This window comes from Ovis canadensis, chromosome 2 (genome assembly GCF_042477335.2).
Source record: "Ovis canadensis isolate MfBH-ARS-UI-01 breed Bighorn chromosome 2, ARS-UI_OviCan_v2, whole genome shotgun sequence".
Classification (NCBI taxonomy): Eukaryota; Metazoa; Chordata; class Mammalia; order Artiodactyla; family Bovidae; genus Ovis; species Ovis canadensis.
In genome coordinates this window covers 62282720-62308283 of record NC_091246.1, presented here as the reverse complement: position 1 = coordinate 62308283, position 25564 = coordinate 62282720, and the positions used below count along the sequence as shown (strand labels likewise).

Here is a 25564-nt window from a genome sequence, read left to right as displayed (position 1 = left end):
GCCTCTGGCTTTGATTCCTGAAAAATAATCCTTTGAAATATGTCAATAGTTTGATTTGACTTTTGCTAAGATTCATCTTCTTTGAATAGAAACTGTGTCCCCATTCTTGGTTTGAGAGATACTACACCCACTTCCCTACTCTCTTACTGCCTTTCTTCTGCCTCATACCCTTCTACAATTTTTTTTTTCTTCTCCTTCTATAGTTTGAAAGAGGCAGTGGTCCTAAGTATGTGGCCACCATCTTTTTTCTCTCTTTTCCCTCAATATCTCAGTTACTCCTGCTGCTTCAGTGGGCACCTCCAGGAAAACAACTCTACCGTATAATCCTTCACCCTCAAGACTTTTCAGCCTAAAATTCCTGACTACGTAACATTTCTAGCCACCACCAAGTTCAATTTAACTCTTCTAAACTAGCCTTGCCTTCATTCTCCCAATTCCTGTTCTTACTTCTCTGCTTCTAGCAATGGTCCATTGTTGTCTGTTTTATCAAGGTCTGAAAATTCAGTGTCATGTTTTATCTAACTCTCTCTGCCTCAGGATCCCTTCTCACTCACTAGTATATCTAATAATTGTCCAAGTTTTATGCTTTTTTCCTTCATTTAAAAAAAAAAAACAACAAAAACCTCTTGGGGGAATTCCCTGGCAATCCAGAGTTTGGTGCTCCAAGTTTCTACTGCAATGGGTCTGTATTCAATCCCCAATTAGGGAACCAAGATCCAGCAAGTCGCACAGCAAAGCCAAAGATAAATAAAATTAAAACATGTAGGTCATATGGAATTCTTCATGATCTCTCCTTTTTGATACTTTATTTGCTAAAATATTTAGTGGAAAAGAAACATTTATCTGATGTTTAGAAACTTCTTCCATTTTTACTTCAATTTCCTCTATTAAATTCAAGTCTATGTAGTATTTTTCATGATGCCATTTTATTAAATATAAACCTACTTCTGTCTATCTTTCCTCTACCCACCAGTGTATTTCCATCCATCAATTTCTCTATACACCAAGAGGTACTGGACATGATGCTCATTTAGTGTTGTCAAACATTACTTCTGAGACTTCCCTGGTGGTCCAGTGGCTAAGACTCCATGCTCCCAGTGCAGAGGGCCTGGGTTTCATCCCTGGTCAGGGAACTAGATCTCACATACTGCAACCAAGTGTTCACATGCCACAACAAAAGATCGTGCTTGCTGCAATGAAGACTGAAGATTCCGTGTGCCACAACTAAGACCTGGTACAGCCAGATAAATAGATGCTAAAAAATATATTACCTCTAAGTGACAGTGGTGGCCTTTTTACATTCTTCTTCACGCTTATCTGAATTGCTTAAATTCCTAAGAGTATATTTCATTTTAATAAATTAATACATTAAATTAAATCAAAATTTATTGAATTTTAATAAATTAAATTTTAAAATACTTCAGAATTTCAAGCACATGGAAAGATCACAAAAGAAGAGCGCATTAACAGATGTAGAGAACAACCAAATGGATACCAAGGAGAGAAGAGGAGGTGAGAGGAATAGGGAGATTGGGAGATATATATATATACACACACACACACTGCAATGTATAAAATAGATAACTAATGAGAACCTTGGCTTCCTTGATAGCTCAGTTGGTAAAGAATCCACCTGTAATGCAGGAGATCCCAGTTCGATTCCTGGGTCGGGAAGATCCCCTGGAGAAGGAGGGATAGGTTAACCACTTGGAATTTTTGTGCCTCCCCTGTGGCTCAACTAGTAAAGAATCTGCCTGTAATGCAGGAGACTTAGATTCGATCCCTGTGTTGGGAAGATCCCCTGGAGAAGGGAAAGGTTACCCACTTCAGTATTCTGACCAGGAGAATTCCATGGACTGTATAGTCCATAGGGTCGCAAAGAGTCAGACATGACTATATACAATGAGAACCTACTGTATGGCACAGAGAACTCTATTCAATGGGCTGTGGCAACCTAAATGGGAAGGAAATCCAAAAAAGATGGTATATAGATACACACATTGCTGATTCGCTTTGCTGGACAGCAGAGATTAATACAACATTGTAAAGGAAATTTACTCCAATAAAAATTAACTTAAAAATAGAAGACTGTGTTAACAACTCGAGTGTTCTAAAAACAATGAGAATTTGAAAAAAAAAATTAAATGTATACTCAGCCATGTCCTTGTCTTTCTTTGATTAAATAAAGCAATGATGTTGAATTCAAATACATATATGTAACTATAGATAAGAAAAATCAAGCTAAAACCATGATTGTCTCTGGAAACAGGATTTTAATTTTTCTATACCATCATGCTCTCATGAATTTTCAAAATGAGCATATATTCCTATATGGTCAGAAAAATAACATACATTTTTAAATACAGATTTACCACTTATAGATGATAGATTTAGCCATGAACAGATACAGTCATGTGCTGGGTTAACATCTTTGTCTGCAAGACTTTACAGCTGCTTGTTTAACAATGAAACACAGTGATCAAATGATGCCTGTAAAGCTTAGTTAGAATTCTATTAGACATTATTGAATACACCCATACTTTTGCACCTGCAACTTTACAAGCTCAAGTTAGGAAAACTATCATATTAAAAAAATAAAAATATCACCTTCAAATTTTAATAAGCATTGCAGAATTATGTAATAATGCCCTTTGTAAGACTGATAAGTACTACCTTTCATTTTAAGGTCAAGCCAATATATTTTAAATAGTTAATTAAAAATATTGAGCTATTTACATGAAAAACAATATTATTTTTAAAAGTCCAGGTGTTCAAAATTTCAGTAAGCCTTTAGAAACACCCAAACAAAATATTCAGGAGCAATATAATGATTACAACATCACTCTATCTTGGACTAAAAAACAAAACCATAAACTTCCTTTTCTGTAGTGTTTTTGTCTAGTTTTGGTAGTAGGGCAATGGTGGCCTCATAGAATGAATTTGGGAGTGTTCCATTCTTTTAGTTTAGTTTTTTTTTAATACATTTTTAGAAAGATAGGTATTATTCCTTATTTATATATTTGGTAGAATTCCCCTGTGAAGCTGTTCAATCCTGGACTTTTGTTTGTTGGAAAATTTTAAATTACAAGTTCAATTCCAATACTAGGTATCAAGCTGTTTAAATTGTCTGTTTCTTCTTGGTTCAGTCTTGGCAGGTTATATGTCTAAAAATTTACCTGTTTCTTCTAGGTTGTCTGATTTGTTGGCATATAACTGATGGTAGTATTCTCTTATAATTTTCTACATCTCTGCGGTATTGGTTGTAATTTCTCTTCTATCATTTGTTATTTTGTTTATTTTTTCCTCTTTCTTTTCTTCTCGGTTACCCTGGCTAACAGTTTGTCAGTTTTTATTTAGCTTTTTCAAACACCAGCTCTTGGTTTCATTGATCTTTCCTATTGTTCTTTGAATTTCTGTTTTATTTACTTCTCTGGTCTTTATTATTTCCTATCTTCTGCTGACTTTGGGCTTTGTTTTTTTCTTTTCTCACTTCTTTAGATGGTAGGTTATGCTTTTTATTTGAGATTTTTCTTGGAAAAGAATAAAATAACTAGGAATAAACTTAACCAAGGAGGTGAAAGATCTATACTCTTTGAAAGTATAAGATACTACATGGAGGAAACTGAAGATGGTACAAACAAATGCAAATGTATGTCATATTCATGGACTGAATAAATTAATAGTTAGTGCTCATACTACTTAAGCTATCTACAGATTTAAAACAATCCCTATCAAAATAGCCATGACATTTTTCAAATAACAAACCTTATGGATAATTACAGATAATTCATATGGAACCACAAAAGTTGCCAAAGCAAACTTGAGAAAAAAGAACAAAGCTAGAGGTAACATGAAGCCAATGGCACCCCACTCCAGTACTCTTGCCTGGAAAATCCCATGGACGGAGGAGCCTGGTGGGCTGCAGTCCATGAGGCCGCTGAGAGTTGGACACGACTGAGACTTCACTTTCACCCTTCACTTTCATGCCTTGGAGAAGGAAATGGCAACCCACTCCAGTGTTCTTGCCTGGAGAATCCCAGGGACAGGGGAGCCTGGTGGGCTGCCGTCTGTGGGGTCACACAGAGTCGGACACGACTATAGTGACTTAGCAGTAGCAGAGGTAACATACTCCCAGACTTCAGACTATACTACAAAGCCACAGTAATCAACAGTACGTTTCTGGCACAAAAACTGACACATAAAGCAAAGGAACAGAACAGAGCCCAGAATTAAACCCATGCATTTATGGCCAGTTAATCTATAAGCAAATGGGCAAGAATATACAGTGGACAAAAGACAATCTCTTCAATAAGTGGTCCTGGGGAAAACTGAAAAGCTACATATAAAAAAATGAGATTTGAATATTTCCTCACACTACATACAAAAATACACTCAAAATGGATTAAAGAGCCACTTATAAGACCTGAAACCATAAAACTTCTAGAAGAAAACATAGGCAGAATACTCTTTGACATCAGTTCAGTTCAGTCGCTCAGTCGTGTCCAACCCTTCACAACCCCATGAACCACAACACACCAGGCCTCCCTGTCCATCACCAACTCCCGGAGTTTACCCAAACTCATGTCCATTGAGTCAGTGATGCCATACAGCCATCTCGTCCTCTGGCAGCCCCTTCTCCTCCTGCCCCCAATCTTTCCCAGCATCAGGGTCTTTTCCAATGAGTCAGCTCTTTGCATCAGGTGGCCAAAGTATTGGAGTTTCAGCTTCAGCATCAGTCCTTCCAAAGAACAACCAAGACTGATCTCCTTCAGAATGGACTGGTTGGATCTCCTTGTAGTCCAAGGGACTCTCAGGAGTCTTCACCAACAACACAGTTCAAATACATCAATTCTTCGGTGCTCAGCTTTCTTTATAGTCCAACTCTCACATCGATACATGACCACTGGAAAAACCATAATCTTGACTAGACGGACCTTTGTTGGCAAAGTAATGTCTCTGCCTTTTGAATATGCTATCTAGGTTGGTCATAACTTTCCCTCCAAGGAGTAAGCATCTTTTAATTTCATGGCTGCAGTCACCATATGCAGTGATTTTGGAGCCCAGAAAAATAAAGTCTGACACTGTTTCCACTGTTTCCCCATCTATTTGCCATGAAGTGATGGGACCGGAAGCCAAGATCTTAGTTTTCTGAATGTTGAGTTTTAAGCCAACTTTTTCACTGTCCTCTTTCACTTTCATCAAGAGGCTCTTAAGTTCTTCTTCACCTTCTGTCATAAGGGTGGTGTCATCTGCATATCTGAGGTTATTGATATTTTTCCCAGCAATCTTGATTCCAGCTTGTGCTTCTTCCAGCCCAGCGTTTCTCATGATGTACTCTGCATAGAAGTTAAATAAGCAGGGTGACAATATACAGCCTTGACGTACTCCTTTTCCTATTTGGAACCAGTCTGTTGTTCCATGTCCAGTTCTAACTGTTGCTTCCTGACCTGCATACAGGTTTCTTAAGAGGCATAAATCATAACAATATTATTTAGACTTGCCTCCTAAAGCAAAAGAAACAGAAGCAGAATTACACAAGTGGAACCAGTTAAAGTTAAAAGCTTCTGCAGAGCAAAAGAAACCATTAACAAAATGAAAAGACAACCTATTGACTGGAAGAAAATAACTGCAAATGATATGACCAGCAAGCGGTTAATATCCAAAATATATAAACAGATCACCAACTCAATATTAAAAAAAATAGGCAAAATACCTAAACCTGAATAGACATTTTCCTGAAGAAAATATACAGATGGCCAATAGGCACTTGAAAAGATTCTCAATATTGCTAACCATCAGGGAAATGCAAATCAAATTCTCAATGAGATTTCACTTCACATGTGTCAGAATGGCTATCACCAAAATGTCTACAAACACACAGATGTTGAGAACAGATATATGGATATCAGAAGGGGAAGAGGAGTGAGATGAACTGGGAGACTGTGTATATATATATATATATATATATATATACACACACACACACACACACACACACTGTTATATATAAAATAGATAACTAATGAGAATCTGCTATCAATATATAGCACAGAGGACTCTACTCAATTCTCTGTGGTAACCTAAATGGGAAGGAAATCCAAAAAAGAGAGGATATATGTATACATATCACTGTTTCACTTCACTGTACAGTAGAAACTAACATTGTAAAGCAACTATACTCCAATAAAAATTAATAAAAATAAATTTACCTTATGAATTTTAAAAAGTCTACAAATAAACATTGGAGAGGATGTGGAGAAAAGGGAACCCTGAGCCACTGTTAGTGGGAATGTAAATTCATGTAAGCACTATGGAAAACAATATAGAGGTTCCTCAAAAAAATTTAAAAATAGAACTACCACATGACTTCTAGAGATTCCTCAAAAAATTATAGCATACAGAAGTTCCCCACAAAATTTAAAAAATAGAACTAGTATATGACTTTATTTTCTTGGGCTCCAAAGTCACTGCAGATGGTGACTGCAGCCATGAAATTAAAAGACGCTTGCTCCTTGGATGAAAAGCTATGACAAACCTAAACAGCATGTTAAAAAGAAGAAACACTACTTAGCAAACACAGGTCCGTATGGTCAAAGCTATGTTTTTTCCAGTGGTCATGTATGGATATGAGAGTTGGACCATAAAGCTGAGCACCAAAGAATTGATGCTTTGGAACTGTGGTGTTGGAGAAGATTCTTGAGAGTCCCTTGGACTGCAAGCAGATCAAACCAGTCAATCCTAAAGGAAATCAGTCCAGAATCTTCATTGGAAGGACTGATGCTGAAGCTGAAGCTCTAGTACTTTGGCCACCTGATGCAAAGAACTGACTCATTGAAAAAGACCCTGATGCTGGGAAAGATTGAAGGCAGGAAGAGAAAGGGACAATGGAGGATGAGATGGTTGAATGGCATCACCGACTTGATGGACATGAGTTTGGGTAAACTCCAGGAGTTGGTGACAGACAGGGAGGCCTGGCAGGCTGCAGTCCATGGGGTCACAAAGAGTTGGACACAACTGAGAGACTGAACTGAACTGAACCATATGATCAAGCAATTTCATTCCTGGGAATACATAAAACAATAATACTAAGTCAAAAATATACATGCACACCAGCATTCACAGCCATCACTATTTACAATGGTCAAGATATGGAAGCAACCCAAGTGTCCATCAATAGATGAATGAATAAAGAAGATGCCATATATACATGCAATGGAATATTATTCCAGCATAAAAAGGATGGAATTTTGCTATTTGCAGCAATGTGGATGAACCTAGAGAATATCATGCTTAGTGAAATAAACCAGACAAAGAGAAAGATGATCACTTATATGTGAAATCTAAAAAGTAATACAATGATATGAGATATATATATATACACACACACACATCTCTCAAAACAGAAACAGACTCACAGATATTGAAAACAAATTAGTGGTTACTAGAGCGGAAGAGGAAGAGGGGAAGGACAAATTAAGGGTATGCAATTAAAAGATGTAAATTATATGTATAAAATAGATGTTATAAGGATATATTGTATAACACAAGGAATGATAGCCAGTATCCTGTAATAACTTTTAATGGAGTATAACCTATTAAAACACTGAATCACTATGCTGTACACCTGAAACTAATATACCTTGATTGTAAATCAACTATATTTCAATACAAAAACAACTTTTCTAATTCTAACACGTGTCTTACCATATTATTCCCTTGTAAACTGATTACATTTTCCTGATTGTTTGCATGTTAAGTACTTTGTATTTTGTCCCAAATATTACATTGTGAGATTATGGGTCCTTTTAAAATCCACTAAAGGATGTTGATTTTTTAAAAAGCAGCCACTCAGCCCAGTTAGGTTCAGACCATAAATTCTGTCTCTTTTGTGGGTATGGTTCTAAAGTCAACTTAGTTGTCAAAGTCTTGGCTATGTTGCTAAGGGCCTGCCCCATGCATGTATCACTCAGATACCAGTGAAGAAACTGGGCACAAGTTCATACTGTGGTTTAGTTCTCAATGTCTTTGCTACATAGCTTTTAATCTGTCCCACGAATGTGTACCTTAGGGCAGTGGTCCCCAGCATTTTTGGCACCAGGGGCCGGTTTCATGGAAGACAATTTTCCATGGATCGGGGGTGGTGGGGGCAGGGGAGGTGGTTTGGAGATGATTCAAGAACATTACATTTATTGTGCACTTTATTTCTGTAATTATTACAACAGCTCCACCTCAGATCCTCAGATATTAGATCCCAGAGGGTGGGGACCCCTACCTTAGGGAGGAGCCCAGGACTAATACCAGTTTATATACAGAATTACTACTTACCAGCTCTCTTATCTCCAGAATTCTTTCTTCTACTCTAAGCAGCTTTCTTTCTTGGTCTTCTACCCAAAAAATGAAGCTTCTCTCAGAATTTGGACTGCCCACACTGCCACGGTAGTTCTGCTGAGTGTTTACTCTTTATTCAAAGCTGGGAAAAGGGGTAAGAAATAAAACCAGAAAACTTAAGATTGTATGAGTTGCTTTGCCAAATTTGACTTTTGTTTCCAATCCAGTAGTTTTCATTTAGTTTTCAGAGACCACAGATCTATTTTTGCTGAAGTTTTTAGTTGTAATCAGTGGGAAAGAGGAAGAATGTACTGAGTTTATTGCATCTTGATCAGTCCTTAAAGACCTAATTTTATTCTCACTTATTTTTTAAAATATTTGGCTGTCCCAAGTCTTAAGTGTGGCACAACAGATGTGAGATCTAGTTCTCTCACCAGGGACTGAACCCAGGCACTCCAAATTGGGAGCAGAGTCTTAATCACAGGACTGCCAGGGAAGTCCCTATTCTCACTTATTTTTAAGCATTTTTCTATATCATTAAAATTCTTAATAACATTATGATCTCATTCTGTTATACATAAATTATCCATCCATTCACTTCAAAGCTATTATTTATTTACAATATTCTACTATTATAAATAATAGTTATTTTTAGGATAATTTTCCTATATAGAATGACCTGTTCAAATTATAGTAAGGCTCTTAAGGCATCATCAAATTGCTTTTAAGAAAGGTGTTAGATATACAGGAATCTAGAAAGATGGTAATGATAACCCTATATGTGAGACAGTAAGAGAGACACAGAGGTATAGAACAGTCTTTTGGACTCTGTGGGAGAGGGTAAGGGTGGGATGATCTGAGAGAACAGCATTGCAACATGTATATTATCATATGTGAAACAGATCACCAGTCCAGGTTCAATGCATGAAACAGGGTGCTCAGGGCTGGTACACTGGGATAACCCAGAGGGATGGGATGGAGAAGGAGGTGGGAGGGGGGCTCACGAAGGGGAACACATGTAAACCCATGGCTGATTCATATCAACATATGACAAAAACCACTACAATATTGTAAAGTAATTAGCCTCCAACTAAAATAAATAATTTTTTTTAAAAGGTGTTAGTAAAACTAAAGCATTATCTGCAACTTTTTCCAATTTATATTGGAAAGTAGTATCGTAAATTTAGGACCACAGTCGATTAGAAATTTTTTTTTTGATGCACAAAGTAATTCATTGTGGCACTATCTGTAACAGAAAAGATTGGAAACAATTCAACAGTTCGATAGAGGACTGCTGAATAAATACTGATGCACTTACCTGAGGGACAACCATCTAGACAGATGCAGACAGATCTCAACCAAAATATTTTGTTCATGTTCATTTTTTTTTGTAAACTATTTTTTTTTGCAGTTTAATCCATTACTCATTATTAGAATCATAGTTTCATAATAAATTTGTATGAATTATATATATATATTATATATAGAGAAGAAATTCCATGCCTACCTGCCCATTAGTGCAAAAATAAAAGCAACAGAGCAAATCAGAAATTAATGAGAGTTTCACTTTCAGGGGTGAGAATAAAGTAGGAAAAACAAGGGAATGAGAGTAGGGTAAAAGATGTAGTGGGAATGACTTCTCTGATTACACATTTTTATACAGTTCTGACTTGTAGAACTATGTGGATGTTTTACAAACTTATAAAATTAAAAGAAGAAAGATGTAAAGTCAAAACAGAAATAACTGAACCAAACTATATTACAAATAAATAACATAACCACTTTTGAAGAGAGGGATGGGAAATAAGAACCTACTGAAATAACTTTGGAAAACAGTATAATTGAATATCCAAAGACCAAAGACAAAAAGAAGTGTATACAGATATTGTAATCTAATTAGCCACCCTGCTTTTTACAGAAGTATGGGTTAACAATTTAGATTATGTGTTTTATATATATATATATATATATTTGAGGCAAGAATTGAGTAAATAATTACACTCTGGATAAACAGCCCAGTTTTCTCACAACTCGAAAAGAGTTAACAAATAAGGAAAGAGAGGAAGATAAAAATGAACCCTGCCATATTGCATCAATATGAACTCATGTGCTCAGACGCTCAGTCCTATCTGATTCTACATGGACTGTAGTCCAACAGGCTCCTCTGCCTGTGGAATTTTTCAAGCAAGAATACTGAAGTGGGGTACCATTTCCTCCAGACGGGGATCTTCCCAACTCAGGGATCGAACCCTCATCTCTAATACCTCCTGCACACTGACAGGTGGATTCTTTATCACTAGCGAAAACTGGGAAGCTCCATATGAATTCACGTGTTTTTAAATATTTTAAAAATCCATTAAAAAAAGATGTACAGGATTCCTTGATGGTTCAGTGGTTTAGAACTCAGTGCTAGCATTACAGGATTCAATCCCTGGTCAGGGAACTAGGATCGCACAAGCTGTGCAGCCAAAAATAAAAAAATGTTTATACAGATATAGACACAATATTCAGATATAGGAATACATATAGTTGTGTACACAAATATATTTTATTGTTCTGTCAGCTGAGAGGACCTAGAAAGCAATGATACCCAATACCAACGAGTATATCTTGCACTGAGCTCTTCATTTCTAAATGCTTTTCTCTAATAAAGAAGTCAGGGTTTTTGGAGAAATAATTTCAGGACTAGGGTAGAGAATTTACAAGAGAAACATCTGTGGCAGACATCTTGTGTGAGAAGATAAGGAAGTGCTAAAAAGCGATGGGGTCTCTATTAGCTTTCTATTGTTGCATAATAAAATTATCACAAACTAAGCAGTCTAGAAAAACAAACCTCTTCAATTAACTCAAGGGTGCCCAAAATCTGGGATCTAATGCCTGATGAGCTGATGCAATAATAGAAATAAATTGCACAATAAATGTGCTTTAATCATCCCCAAACCATCACGCCCAGACACACCCTGGTCCATGGGAAAACTGTCCTCCCCGAGAGTGGTCTCTGGTGCCCAAAATCTGGAACCACTGAATTAACTCACTTTTGTATGTCAGAAGTCCAGTTTGACATGTAATGTTCTCTGTTCAGAGTATCATTAAGCTGAAATCAAGATATCAGCCAGGCTATGTTCCTTCTCAAAGTTCTCTGGAGGAATCCACTTCCAAGTTCATTCAGGCTGTAGGCTTAGTTTAGATCCCTGAGGCTGTAGGACTGAGGTCCCATTTTCTTTCTGGGTAGCCACAAGGACTTACCCACAGCCTCTGGTGATTGCTCTCAGGTTCTTGCACATGGGCTCCCTCAATCTTCAAAGCCAGAGAATTACCCTCCTATTGAACCTCTACCGCACTTTGTAGCTCTCTGACTTCCTCTGTCTCTAACCTCTCTATTCATTTTGAAAGGGCTTGTGTGATTTATATCAAGCCCACCTAGTTCACCTCCCTATCTTAAGATCAACTGATTTGAGACCTTAGTAACATCTGCAAAGTAGTCACAGTAGTACCTAAATTAGTGTTTGATCAAATAAATGGATGTTACAACAGGGGCTGGGAATCTTGGGATCCATCTCTGCCTATCATGGGGTCATACAACCAACAAATACAAACTGTTATGATATTATTGTTTAGGTCTGTAGACTCCAAATAGCTGAAATTCTTTAAAAGTGACCTTCGTAGACTGATTACCTCAGTCAACTTTAGGTACTGATATCACTAATAGTTAACTATCTATCAGAAAGATAATGAATACATGCACTTCAAGTACTGTAAAGGAAGAGAAATATGTATTTAGTGGCAATTATGGGTTCCTCACAATTACCATGTTATTTCACCTCAACTCTGTTCCTCTGAGCTAAGTATTAGTGTTCCCATTTTCTAAGGAGAAAAACAAGACTCAAATTGTTAAGTAACATAGTGATGCCACAGCTGGCACTGATTTCCATCCTTCACCTTTTAAGTGCAAAAGTGTTCTCCCAATATTAATCAGTATTCACACAATAAATAACAAAATACATTTTTAAAGGGGGAGGGCAAAAGAACCAACTTGAAGTGACTTTCAATGATTAAACCTGGGATCTGTGTAACTAAATAATGATAGCAACAGATTATAACTCATAGGATAAAATATATACTCATTATGATATAATCAATTGACTATAGAAATGAGGATGAAAGGAAAGCTCTCCTTTACAGGAGAATTCCAATAAATATAGTAGTGATGATGGAAACAGAAAATTAACATTTGACGTATACCAGCAAGTATTTCAGGCAAGAATCATCAAGCTTCTAAAATTTGTGTGCAGAATGAGAAATTTATATAGTTTCAAAACTTGTCCAGAAGTTAATTATTAATTAAAGGAGAAAACTGTAACTTTACAAGAAAGAAACATAGCAGACACCACCTTAGCCAACTAATCAAAGTTACAATCACCAGTGACACAAACTGACATCCAGTGCCTCCCGGTACAATGAACCGAGCTTACAACACTTCTATGCAGTTCTTATCAAAAATGCATAATTATCGCAAGTATCAGACAAATCAACAGAAATCAAGTGTCATCTGATGAAATAACTAACCAGTCCTCTTCAAAAAGTACCAAGGTCGTGAAAGGCAAGGAAATTTTGAGAAATTGTGTAAAGAGGATTAAGGAGATATAACTAAACATATAACATAGATTGAATCCTGAGCCAGAAAAGGGATGTTAGTAAGACAGCAATGAAATCTGAATCTTCCCTTTAAGTTTTTGACATACATTCTTTAAAGTTGTCTGATGTCACTCTTTCCATGTCCTCATAAAAGTGTAATAGAATTACACTGATGTTAATTTCCTCATGTTCATAATCATACTGTGATAATGTAAGATACTACACTAGGGAATCTGAGTGAAGGGCATACAACTTAAAAAAAAAAACAACCTACTTTTTAATTTCCATTTCAATTTATCCACAAGGTTATTTTGCCAAGTTACCTGAGGCAACCAATTTTTTTTTTAAAAGGACAAAATTATTTCAAATCTCTCTATATATGTAAACTCACACATACATACCCTGTATGTGTATATTACATATATTTTATGTATTAATATATATGTATATATTTTACATTTTACTAAAATACATATACACCTACATAAAATATTAAAACTTTTAACATAACAGCAAGTATTTTCCCTGAATCTTTACCTTATGGTTTTGCTTTTTGACATATCCTTGAAAAAGACATCCAAGCTACTCTGCATCTTCACTCAGACACTGCAATGTGGTATCCTATGAAATTTCCTGTCAAAGTAAACCATCGCTTATTGCTCATCTGGGAGACATCTTAGTCCTTATAGTCTTAGTTATTATACAATAAACATAATAAACTTAACACATTTCCAATGTCTATTGGATCTCTACAACAAAGCTTTTGTATACACTTCTAAGGGAAATGGCCGAAAACTGCCAGCATGACCTTCCCAACAGATAAGAGCATACACTCATTCCTTCATGCAACTTGCTACTATGTGGCAGGCATTGTTCAGGCACTAGGAAGAGCAGTGCAAAAAAATGGACACCTTCCCAAAATAAAAGGGCACCTTCCTACCCTCAGGATTAACTATAAAGGAGGAAGAAAGTTTCCCCTTTTCACTGACTTTAACTGCTACCCTCCACTCCACAGTTCCTTAGCTATTTCTTCAAATTCCAGCTCTTCTCCTTAAAACTTCTAGTAGCAATTAAAACGGAATGAAGTGCAACTATAGGAAGCACATTTATTCCAAATATCTTTTTTGTACCTTTAAGAATATTATGAGAATTAGACAAGATGATCCAGGTACTTAGTACATTGTTTCACAATATATATAGTCTGAGGTAGATACTATTTATTCTAATTTTACAAGCTGACACATCTGGGGCTTGGAGATGAAAAATAATTGTCCATGTGGATTCTCCAGGCAAGAATACTAGAGTGAGTTGCTATGCCCTCTCCCAGGGGATCTTCCCAACCCAGGATCGAACCCAGGTTTCCTACATTGCAGGTGGATTCTTTACCATCTGAGCCAACAAGGAAGCCCAAATTTAATATTACATAGGTAGAAAGCAGTAGGACAAGACTTTGAACTATACCTGACCCCAAAGACTTAGATATACAAGTTTGTTTTCTCTTCTAGAATATTCTTACTAATGTCAGCCCATATTTAAATGCTACAGTACACACTAGGATTTCTTTTTTTCTCAATGGCATCCTTCCTAAATTTTGGATCTAATGTCATTAACAACAAAAAATACATAAAGACAAGTTAGTCAATTACAAAGCCAACACTCTGGATGCAGTACAAAAGTTAACTTAATTACTGATACTAATATAACTGAAAACACAAATTGCTTAATTTCTTTAACAATAAAAGACTCATAACATTACAACTTAATTGTAACAAAGCCATCAACAGAGCAAAATAAAAACAAAGCTAATTAAGAAGGCAGTGCTTCAGCTCATTAGTTATCTCCTTTAAACAGGAAAACCTACTATTAGTCTACTGTTCTTAAACCAGTCTGCACATTTGAGAAATGGGAGGAAGAAGGACTGGTGCTTAAAAAAACAGTTATACCCAAGCCCACCTCAGAACAATTATATGAGAGCCTCTCAAGAGTGCGGCCCATACAAAATCTTTGAAAGTTGTGAGTGTTGATGACTACAAGTCTAAATAATAAGCAATAAACACCATGTCCTCAAAGCAATTCAAAATCAAGAAGTAACAATAAAAAAAAGAAATATAAATTTCTTCTTATCCTAAGAAAGGAGGGGAAGGAATCATCTGCTCAATTCTCTTTGTTCTTTATCCATTACTGATGGCCTAAAGTCAAGTTTAAGAAATATTAACTACTGGAAGTTATACAAACATACTACCCAAACTGAAATTCTCACTACATTTAGAAAGCTCTGTTAAAACTATACCAGGTTTCAGAAAGAACATCATTTTAAGTTTGCACAGATGTTTAAGTCAGCTATTTGTTCAACAAAAAAGGAGTCACTGAAGTGTATTAGAAAGTATTTTATTAATAAGTTATTATAAAACAATATTCATTTCATGTACACAAATTAACTTTTTGGTGCAACAAGAGGAATATCTGAATGTTTCCCATCTATTTCTGTAACTGTCAGAATTACTTTTGTAAGACTGATATTTAGAACCTACACATACATTTTTCTTAAGAATGCACACATAAAGTACTTCCCCTACAACTGCACTATATGCTTGACAAATCCCCATTGGGAGGTACAGTAGTGACTACAGGCATTTATCTTTGAAACATCTTTTCCTCATTTTTCAGGTTTGGGAATGATAACACATCAAGTATGGAAAATAACTTTTTTCCTTAAGAATACATAAATTCACTTAGAGATGTCTCCACAAGTTGAGAAAAACCCACTTCTTTAGCTCCTTCTGTCAAGACTCCATATCAATCTCAGCCACTTCATTCTTGCCCTGCAGTGCTGTTTCTGTCAGGCTGTCTTCGCTTACATCTTCAATGTCTGCCAGATCAATAGGTGGTAAAGGGTTCCTCCAGTACTGGAAGGTGTTATACTGCCAAAATTCTTCACTGAGCTTTATGAAAAGGAGAGAGATGAAAGCACATCAATGGTCTAGAAAAAGCTGAGGTTTTTCATGAAACCCATTTTTTGTTTTAAAAGCAAACTCACATAAGATTTTGCAGTCTTTAATTCTGCATCTTCAACAAATAAACATTATTAACTCTGCCTAATCAAAGTACTTCATGGGCTCAGTCAAATCCATATTTTCATTTTCATGAATTTCTGAAAGTATGTCTTGCTAGTAGTTTAAATTTAAAAGAATCTCCTCCAAGAGCTTCTCTTCCCAGAATTTTCTTCTATTTGTCAACCCAAAAATAATGCCTGAAGATGGTCTTAGAATTTTTTACCTTTCAATGAGGAAAACAATATAAAAAATATACTGACACATCTTAAAACTTACTTTTGGCCTCTGCCCTGAGGTTTGGAATTTTAATGGGTTGATTTTACATAGGCTAAAATATTTTGAAAACCTTCTAAAAAACATTAGAATATAGTAAATAACAAGAAAATCTGAAACTGATCATTTTATTAAACATACCATTTTGTTCAAGACATGAACTTTTAACTCAATAAACCAAAACTGATAAATCCAAGTGAGTGCAAGTCCTTTAAAAATTCAACAGCTTATTCTTAAAGGCTATAAAACTGTTCCAAGTAACTATGAAGTAGCTGTTCCAAAGAATTTCAAAATTGGCACAAAATTTCAAAAGCATCCCCAAATACGTTGTGCATTGCGATTATATACAGATTTCCAAGGTGATCACTTTGAAGGTTAACACCTTTCCTCGATGGGTATCCATATATCTATATATTTAGTCTATTAAGTTGTTTCTGTACTTTAGGTTCATACTTGCTATAGCAGCAGTATCCAACAGAAATGTAACAGAAGCCACATATATAATTTAAAAATTTCTGGTACCTTCAGTTAAAAAAAAAAAAAAAGAATAAAAAGAAATACGTGAAATCAATCCTAAAATTTTACTTGACCTAGTAGAGCCAAAAACACTATCATTTCAAGATATAGTCAATATTTTAAAAAATTAATGTGATGTTTTTACATTTTTCTTGTCATAGTAAATGTTTAAAATCTGCCAGGTATTTTACACTTCCAGCACTATTCAGACTAGCCGCATTTCAATGCTCAATAGGCACACGTTGCTAGTTACTTAAATGGAGAGTACCGGAGTTTTCAATAAGTTCATTCAGTGCCTTAGACACTAAGGCTTAGCGAATTAAGAGTTCCTCGGGAATTTCTTAACACTGGGATAAAAATTTAATAACCCAAACGATGCCAAGAAAAATTTCAATTAAGTAAATGGTTAAAAACAATGACCTATTTCTCTGTCTTTTGGAAAAAAATCTATTGTTTAAATTACCTACTTATAAAACACAAATCAAAAAAGATCCCTTAACAAGGTCAGTATAACCTACTAGCTAAGAGCACAAACTTTGCCCACAGGACAGGTCTGCATTTATATGATAACTCCACCACCCATTAACTCTCATCTTGACTGAAGTCTATTTCATCATAGATTAAAAAAAAGACTCTTCGCTCTTGTGCGAATTACGGTCTAGCACTGTAACTCCCAAATATAGCTAGTTATTATATCCCAAGAAGCCTAGGAACCTACATCATTATAAACTAAAATCATACCATTTCTGCTTTCTATTTAAAATATCAATTAATAACAGTAAAGATCAGCACTGACAGAGTACTGAATCTGCATAAAATGACTCTAACATGAGAAAATATATGAATATTCATTGAAGTAACACCTGGTTTTTAGTTCTCCAGTTAAGAAAATACCTGAAACAACTCAATAAATACTCTTGAGATTCTAGGACAGAAAATAGGTACCATCATTCCGCCTAGATTTCATCCTTTGTATAGAAAGGACGTATTTGAGGAAATTCTTCCTAAATCAGATCCCAAGGATAAGGATAGGGACTTAAGCTCTGAGAACAAGAGGAACAAAGGAAGACATTTGCTGCAGGAACTGAAAAAGCTTTTTAACTTCTACATGTTTTTGCTATATCCTATTTTCCCTTGGCTGTAAGACTCAACACAAAAATCATGCATCTTTGGTGGCAGTGGGGGAAAAAAAGCTGAAGAAAATTAAGTTTGCTCAAAGAAGCTCAAAGAAAAGGACAAAAAAATGGAACATGAGGATTCCTGGGGAAAGAGAACAGGGGACTAGTCTTTATGATGAAATCCCTCAAAACAAGCTTATTCCCTGCTTCAGGCTTATAGTGAGTCCAGGAAGCAGAAAGCTTCTAGATGTAGTCACTGCTGTGGAAGAAGATACAGGTTGCGGCCAGGAGATTCTAAGCAGATGCCTGCTGTCAATTTACTAAAAAATTCCTTTGCCTACCTGCCATTTTCATTTCCCTTTTATCAATTTGTGGCACACTGCAGTCAGTATACTCTGACTTCAGTCAGGAAAGCCTACGTATGGGTAGGGTAACAGAAACAGTCAATTTCTCAGACTATCCAGTACTTACCTCCATACCAAATAGGTCTGGATGACTATCATCCTAGATTTTTGTTTTTTTCAGGTTTTGCACATTGGTATGACATGATTTAACTGGAAATTGTAATTCTTTATTCTACTTTAAAACTAAGAACTATCATTCAGTCTTAAGCTGACTTAAACATCTAAAAGCAGTTTGAATTTTAAAAGTCTAAATAAGGTTCATTTTCTAAATTCCAAGAAAACCCAGGGTAGAAATAAATGCTCATCATAATAATTATATCTAAAGGATAATTTCCGAAGACCACGGAACAAGATCTTTCGAAACTACTCTATTTTATTGGCAAAGTATTTGATGTATAAGATATTTAGGACAATGGAGAAATGTGGGGCAGATGATATGATGTAGTGGTTAAAGAGAACTTGCTCAAATCTCAGTTCTTCATTTGCTTCTTCCACCTGCAAAGTTCCTGGTTCAACCCCTAAGTGCCAAAGGCTGCCTGAATTCCTAAGATGAGACCAAAGCTGCCCAATAATACACAATGCCAGTCACAAACATTATTTAAAATTATCTAATGGCCATACTTGAGAGTCCCTTGGACTGCAAGGAGATCCAACCATTCCATCCTAAAGGAAATCAATTCTGAATATGCATGGGAAGGGCTGATGCTGAAGCTGAAACTCCAATACTTTGGTCACCTGATTCGAAGAACTGATATTTGAAAAGACCCTGATGCTGGGAAAGACTGAAGGTGAGAGGAGAAGGGGATGACAGAGGATGAGATGGTTGGATGTCATCACCGACTCAACGGACATGAGTTTGAGTAAACTCTGGAGTTACTGACGGACAGGGAGGTCTGGCGTGCTGCAGTCCACGGGGTCGCAAAGAGTCGGACACGACTGAGCGACTGAACTGAATTGACTGAATGGCCATATTTTAAAAGCACATATTTTATTCAAGCCAGTATCTTCAAATGATTTCAATGTCCAATCAATATAAAATTTTTTGAAATCTTTTAAATCTAGTGTGTATTTTACACTTTGAGCACATCTCAGTTTGAACTAGTCACACCTCAGGTGGTGTGCCATAATTCGAGTGGCTGTCACACCTAAGACAACAGATCTAGACATCTTATGTGCAGATACGGGGCAGGCTCATTTCCCACGGAAGTGGAACTCTCCAAAGATCCTCATACATATGCCTGATGTTGAGAACCAGATTAATTTCCTGATCCTTTTTCATAGTATCAGACTTAACACTGCGTTAAGAATGCCTTTTCCCCGAAATACGGAGGCCCTTCATCTCAACCAAAAGAGCTGTGCCATCCCTTAAAGGACGTCCAACTGGTGGCTACTACACTGGTCACCCTCTTTAGAAAGAAACCGATCACGAATTCCAGAAAACAATCATCGTTAAACCGAGGCAGACGTAATACACCTTTCTCTGAACTTTGTCGCGGAGCTTCACTTATTGCGGTTCACGGTCAACGTCTTCACCAAACTCTCCCACGCCCCTGCTTCCCTCTTGGAGACCACAAGTGCTGAAGGTGCAAGGCCACGTGCATACCTCACCCAACGGTCTGTCTCCCCCTAGTTTAGCTCAGTGCTCTCTGCCCGTCGTAACAAACCAAGACGCTGCCCAAGGCGAGCTCTAGGGCCCTTGGTGTGTTGCTTCGGGCGGGGGGAAGGGGGGTGTCAGTGTACATTCTCATGGGGAGGACCCCAGCTTTTCACCTTGGGCAGGGGTGTCGTGACAAACGCGACTTTAGAGGGGGACGACAGGTTCCTTCCCGTGACGCGCAGTGCCTGGAAAAGGGTGACCCTTTCTCTCCAACCCTGGCGCCCGCACCCCGTCGGAGCGCCCAGCCCACCACCAGCCCCTACCTGGCGCGGTGCGGCCCCCCAGTCTCCCCGCTGGGACTCTGCGCGCCCCGCCCCATCGTCGCCACCGCCTCTCGGGGGGCGGACACCCCGGGGCTCCTCCCCCGGCCTGCGGGGCCGCACGGGCGGCTGCAGCAGCTGCGACTCGCCGGTCTCCAGGCCGCGGCCCTCACGCTCCGCGCCGTCCTGGGCGCCGGTATCCCCGTCGTCGCGGCGCTTGCTGGGCGAAACCGAAGGCTCCGTCATAGCCCCTGCGTCGATTTTACGCTTTCGGGGCAGCTCGGGGAAGCCGAGGGGCCGCCCGGGATGCGAGACCCCCGGCGGCGGGATCCAGAGCGGCGGCGACGGCGGCTCCTCAGGAAAGTCGCAGAGCAGGAGCCGCTTCCAAGGCACGTGGAACGTCAGCGGCTCGGCCGCACGGCGCTTGGCCATGGGCCCCGGAGGCTCGGGCGGAGCCCGCCCGGCGCGGGAGGCCGAGTGCTGATAGCTGTGGGGGCGGAAGGCGAGGGCGGAGCGCGCAGCGCGCGAGGGAAGGCGAGGACAGAGTCCAGGCGAGGTCGCCGCTGGAAAGTGCAGAGGGCGGAGGGGGCGGGGCAGTCGATCCGGCCCAGCTCGCGCGCGCAGCCCTCGCCGCCGCCGCTGCCGCCTAAGTGCTGCCGGACGTTGGGGAGCAACCGCGAGGCGGCGGAGATTCGAACCTGCGCACAAATGTGCGCGCACGCACTCGCGCAAGCCAGGCAGAGCCGCTGGTTGGTGAAGGCTCGCCGGGGCGAGCTCCCGAGCGCCCCCGCGGCCGGAAGTGCGCGCCCTGGGGCGAGGCGGGCTTATTAAAGGCCCAGTGGCTTTGCAGAGGTTTCAGAGTAGCTGTGTATTCCACTGAGTAGCAGTATTCCACCATTGCTTTCCCATTGAAACTTGAAATTGTTTGGCTTTTAAATTATGTGGGAAGCGCAGCGTTCCTTGCTTGCTCTGCGGGGTGGTCCGAAGTGAGATTCCAAAATCTTTCTTAGAGCAAAACTGTGTGTCTTGTCAAAGGACATGAGAGAATAACAACCTTATTTTTAATAGTTACTAAAAACAGTAACCAAGTAAAGAAAAACGTGAGGAAGAAAATTATGTATAAATGATTTAAAGGGAGAAACTACTATGATTTAGAGAAAAGTATGCAAGGAAGATAATTGTTCTCTGATGAGTAATTAATTATCCCACGCCCCTACACATCAAGGCTGTTGTGAGAAGTTAGGAGTAACCAATTGTTTATTATAGAAATATAATAAGTAAGGTAGTAAACAGTAGCTTTTCTGTTTGATCTTTGCATTTCCTCCCTTTTTCTCTCATCCTCAGCCCCCCTCCCCTCTGGCAGCCACCTGTTTGTTCTGTGTATCTATGACTGTTTCTCTATTTGCTCATTTGTTTTTTAGATTCCACATATAAGTAAAACGATACCATATTTATTTCTTTTATTTCACTTTGCATCAGTTCAGTTCAGTTCAGTCGCTCAGCCGTGTTCGACTCTTTGCCACCCCAAGAATCGCAGCACACCAGGCCTCCCTGTCCATCACCGTACCTTTTAAATCCATCCATACTGTTGCAAAGGGCAAACTTTCATTCTTTTTCTGGCAGAATAACTTGCCGTTTATTATATATATATGGATATATCAGTCTGTTTATTCATTCACTTTCGGTGGACATGTAGGTTGTTTTCAGTTTGGGGCTGCTGAGAACATTTATGTGTAAGGCTTTGAATGGACGTAATATCTCATGTATCTCATTGTAGTTTATCCCATTGGATTTCCCTAATGACTAATGATATTCAGGATCTTTTAAGTGCTCACTTGCTATCTGTATGTCTTCTTCTATAAAATACTCAAATTTTACCCAATTTTAAAATCCGGTCATTTGCTTTATTTTCCTTCATATTTTTATGCATGTAATTTCATTCATGTTAAATACAGTATTCCACCATATGAATCCATTTAATTGTTGATAAGCATTTGAGTTTTTTAAAATTTTTAAAGATACTGTACTGTTAACTACGAACAAAGCTAGTGGAGGTGATGGAATTCCAGTTGAGCTGTTTCAAATCCTGAAAGATGATGCTGTGAAAGTGCTGCACTCAATATGCCAGCAAATATGGAAAACTCAGCAGTGGCCACAGGACTGGAAAAGGTCAGTTTTCATTCCAATCCCAAAGAAAGGCAAGGCCAAAGAATGCTCAAACTACCACACAATTGCACTCATCTCACACCTCGTAAAGTAATGCTCAAAATTCTCCAAGCCAGGCTTCAGCAATATGCGAACTGTGAACTTGCAGATGTTCAAGCTGGTCTTCGAAAAGGCAGAGGAACCAGAGATCAAATTGCCAACATCTGCTGGATCATCAAAAAAGGAAGCGTTCCAGAAAAACATTTCTGCTTTATTGACTATGTCAAAGCCTTTGACTGTGGATCACAATAAACTGTGGAGAAGTCTGAAAGATGGGAATACCAGACCACCTGACCTGCCTCTTGAGAAACCTATATGCAGGTCAGGAAGCAACAGTTAGAACTGGACATGGAACATCAGACTGGTTCCAAATAGGAAAAGGAGTACGTCAAGGCTGTATATTGTCACCCTGCTTATTTAACTTTTATGCAGAGTACATCATGAGAAACACTGAGCTGGAAGAAGCACAAGCTGGAATCAAGATTGCCGGGAGAAATATCAATAATAACCTCAGATATGCAGATGACACCACCCTTATGGCAGAAAGTGAAGAGGAACTAAAAGGCCTCTTGATAAAAGTGAAAGAGAGTGAAAAAGTTGGCTTAAAACTCAACATTTAGAACACTAAGATTATGGCATCTGGTCCCATCACTTCACAGGAAATAGATGGGGAAACAGTGTCAGACTATTTTGGGGGGGCTCCAAAATCACTGCAGATGGTGATTGCAGCCATTGAAAAGCAGAGACATTACTTTGCCAACAAAGGTCCGTCTAGTCAAGGCTATGGTTTTTCCAGTAGTCATGTATGGATGTGAAAGTTGGACTGTGAAGAACGCTGAGCACCGAAGAATTGATGCTTTTGAACTGTGGTGTTAGAAAAGACTCTTGAGAGTTCCTTGGACTGCAAGGAGATCCAACCAGTCCCTTCTAAAGGAGATCAGTCCTGGGTGGTCTTTAGAAGGACTGATGCTAAAGCTGAAACTCCAATACTTTGGCCACCTCATGCGAAGAGTTAACTCATTGGAAAAGACTCTGATGTTGGGAGGGATTGGGGGCAGGAGGAGAAGGGGACGACAGAGGATGAGATGGCTGGATGGCATCACCGACTCAATGGACATGAGTTTGGGTGAACTCCGGGAGTTGGTGATGGACAGTGAGGCCTGGCGTGCTGCAATTCATAGGGTCGCAAAGAGTCAGACACAACTGAGCGACTGAACTAAACTGAAATGAACATGTGTGTGTGCTCAGTCATGTCCAACTCTTAGATCCCTTAGACTATAGCCTGCCAGGCTCCGTTAGTCCATGAAATTTTCTGGTAAGAATACTGGAGTGGGTTGCCATTTCTTCCTCCAGAGGATCTTTCCGACCCAGGGATCTAGCCCGTGTCTCCGAGTCTCCTGCATTGGCAGGCAGATTCTTTGAGACATCGGGGAATCCCTGATATGAGCATGTTTCTTCATCAAGGCGCATGTGCAAGAATGTCTCTGCATGCATGCTTAGTTGCTCAGTCATGTCCGACTCTGTGCAGTCCTAAGGACTGTGCCTGCCAGGGTTCTCTGTCCATGGGATTTCCAAGGAAAGAATACTGTAGTGGGTTGCCATTTCCCCCTCCAGGAGATGGAACCCAGGTCTCCTGCGTCTCCTACATTGGCGGGCGGATTCTTTACCACTGAGCCGCCTGTCTCTACAGAATGGAATTCCTGAGTAGTACAGCGTTATGTTTAACTTCACCTGGACTAGCTTCCTAAAGTGCTTTTTACAAGCTTATTCTAGTACTGGATAAGATGCTTTTGTCACATCCTCACCAGTAAACTTTGTATGGTCCTACCTGAGAGTGTGATATATCTCACTGTGGCCTGTTTGTATTTCCCCCGTGAAACTGGACATCTTTTTACATAGTTTATGGGCCATTCCTGGAGCAGTTTTATTCTGGCTCTTTACTCTGCATGGTGTGTTGTTGAGTAAGTTCTAAACGTAAATGTGGTCTACATTATCAGCCTTTTCTTGTTTATCGTTTATGCTCAAGAACACTCTGCCTGATCCCAGCCAGCCTCTGTTTGGCCCAACTTGGATCTCCAGCTTTTTGTGAAAGGATTGTTAAATTCTTTGCAGCTTTAAAAAGTTGGTATGGTGGGTTTTTTCTAACTGATTTGGAAGAGCTTCTTTTATATTCTGGAAAGCAACGTTCTTATGAGTAGTAGCTGTCGTAAATATTATAAATATTTCCTCCCAGTATGTCTTGTACTTTTTACTGTCTGAAATCTTAATTTTAACATAGTCAAGTTTATCAATGTTTTGTTTTCTGGTTTACACATACTACTTGTTAAGAAGTCCTTTCCTGTTCCAAGTTCTAGACATTTTATGGTTTTATATTTTTGCTTCCATATTTAAATCTTTCATCCATGTGGAACTGATTTGTGTGTATACAGCAGTCAACACATATGGACATCACATTTACTTGTCCACTGTGTGCATTCACATATTCATATAGAGACATACATCAGAGATATTGCAGATACCGCTGCAATAAAGCTAATATTGCAATAAAGTGAGTCACACAAATATTTTGGTTTCCTAGGACATATGAATGTTATGTTTACACTATACTGTCATCTGTTAAATGTCTTTTAAAATGTGCATACCTTAAAATCAGTGTTTACAGATCACCAGAGCAAAATACAATAATAATGAAAAATTTGAATTACTGCAAGAATTACCAAAATGACACAAGGACATGAAGTGAGTAAATACTGTCAGAAAAGTGATGCTGACAGACTTGCTGGACACAAAGGTTGTCACAAAACTTCAACTTGTTAAAAAAAGCAACCCACTATTTTCAAAGTGCAATAAAAGGAGGTATGCCTGTATCATTTTAATATTTCACAGTACAGAGGACCTCATAAAAACCACTGAACTAGGTGGTATCAATCCTCTTTCACAGATGAGGAAACAAACTCAGAGTGCTTTGCCCAAGATCACAAATAATAATTCAGGAAAAGTATCTAAGTGCCAGTCCAGTGCTCATACTAATGGCTGTTGCTGGAATTTTCTTCTACTGGTTCCTTTATAATTCTTGTTTGATTATATAGTAAAACCAAAGACCAAGTTTAATGAG

The 25564-nt window shown here is 38.5% G+C and overlaps 1 protein-coding gene and 1 long non-coding RNA gene across 2 annotated transcripts; both read right to left on the bottom strand.

Annotated features, from left to right (window-relative positions):
• Nucleotides 1-2253: 2253 nt before the first annotated feature.
• LOC138433529 (uncharacterized) lies at nucleotides 2254-8521 on the bottom strand. Its single transcript, XR_011254342.1, has 2 exons — nucleotides 8326-8521; nucleotides 2254-5504 (listed from the first exon to the last, which is right to left on the bottom strand). It is a non-coding gene; the product is annotated as an uncharacterized lncRNA (long non-coding RNA).
• Nucleotides 8522-15335: 6814 nt separating this feature from the next.
• On the bottom strand, nucleotides 15336-24675 carry C2H9orf40 (chromosome 2 C9orf40 homolog). Its single transcript, XM_069576351.1, has 2 exons — nucleotides 20248-24675; nucleotides 15336-15905 (listed from the first exon to the last, which is right to left on the bottom strand). Exons 1-2 carry the CDS (start codon nucleotides 20674-20676, stop codon nucleotides 15747-15749), a joined length of 588 nt encoding a protein of 195 aa, XP_069432452.1. The 5' UTR covers nucleotides 20677-24675; the 3' UTR covers nucleotides 15336-15746.
• Nucleotides 24676-25564: the final 889 nt, after the last annotated feature.

What these genes read in the sequence shown, in the direction of transcription:
- C2H9orf40 (XM_069576351.1), bottom strand. Translation starts at nt 20,676, where the DNA reads ATGGCCAAGCGCCGTGCGGCCGAGCCGCTGACGTTCCACGTGCCTTGG. An exon ending in GGGGGGCCGCACCGCGCCAG is followed by an intron (nt 15,906 to 20,247) that starts GTAGGGGCTGGT and finishes CTTTTCATAAAG; the next exon opens with CTCAGTGAAGAATTTTGGCA.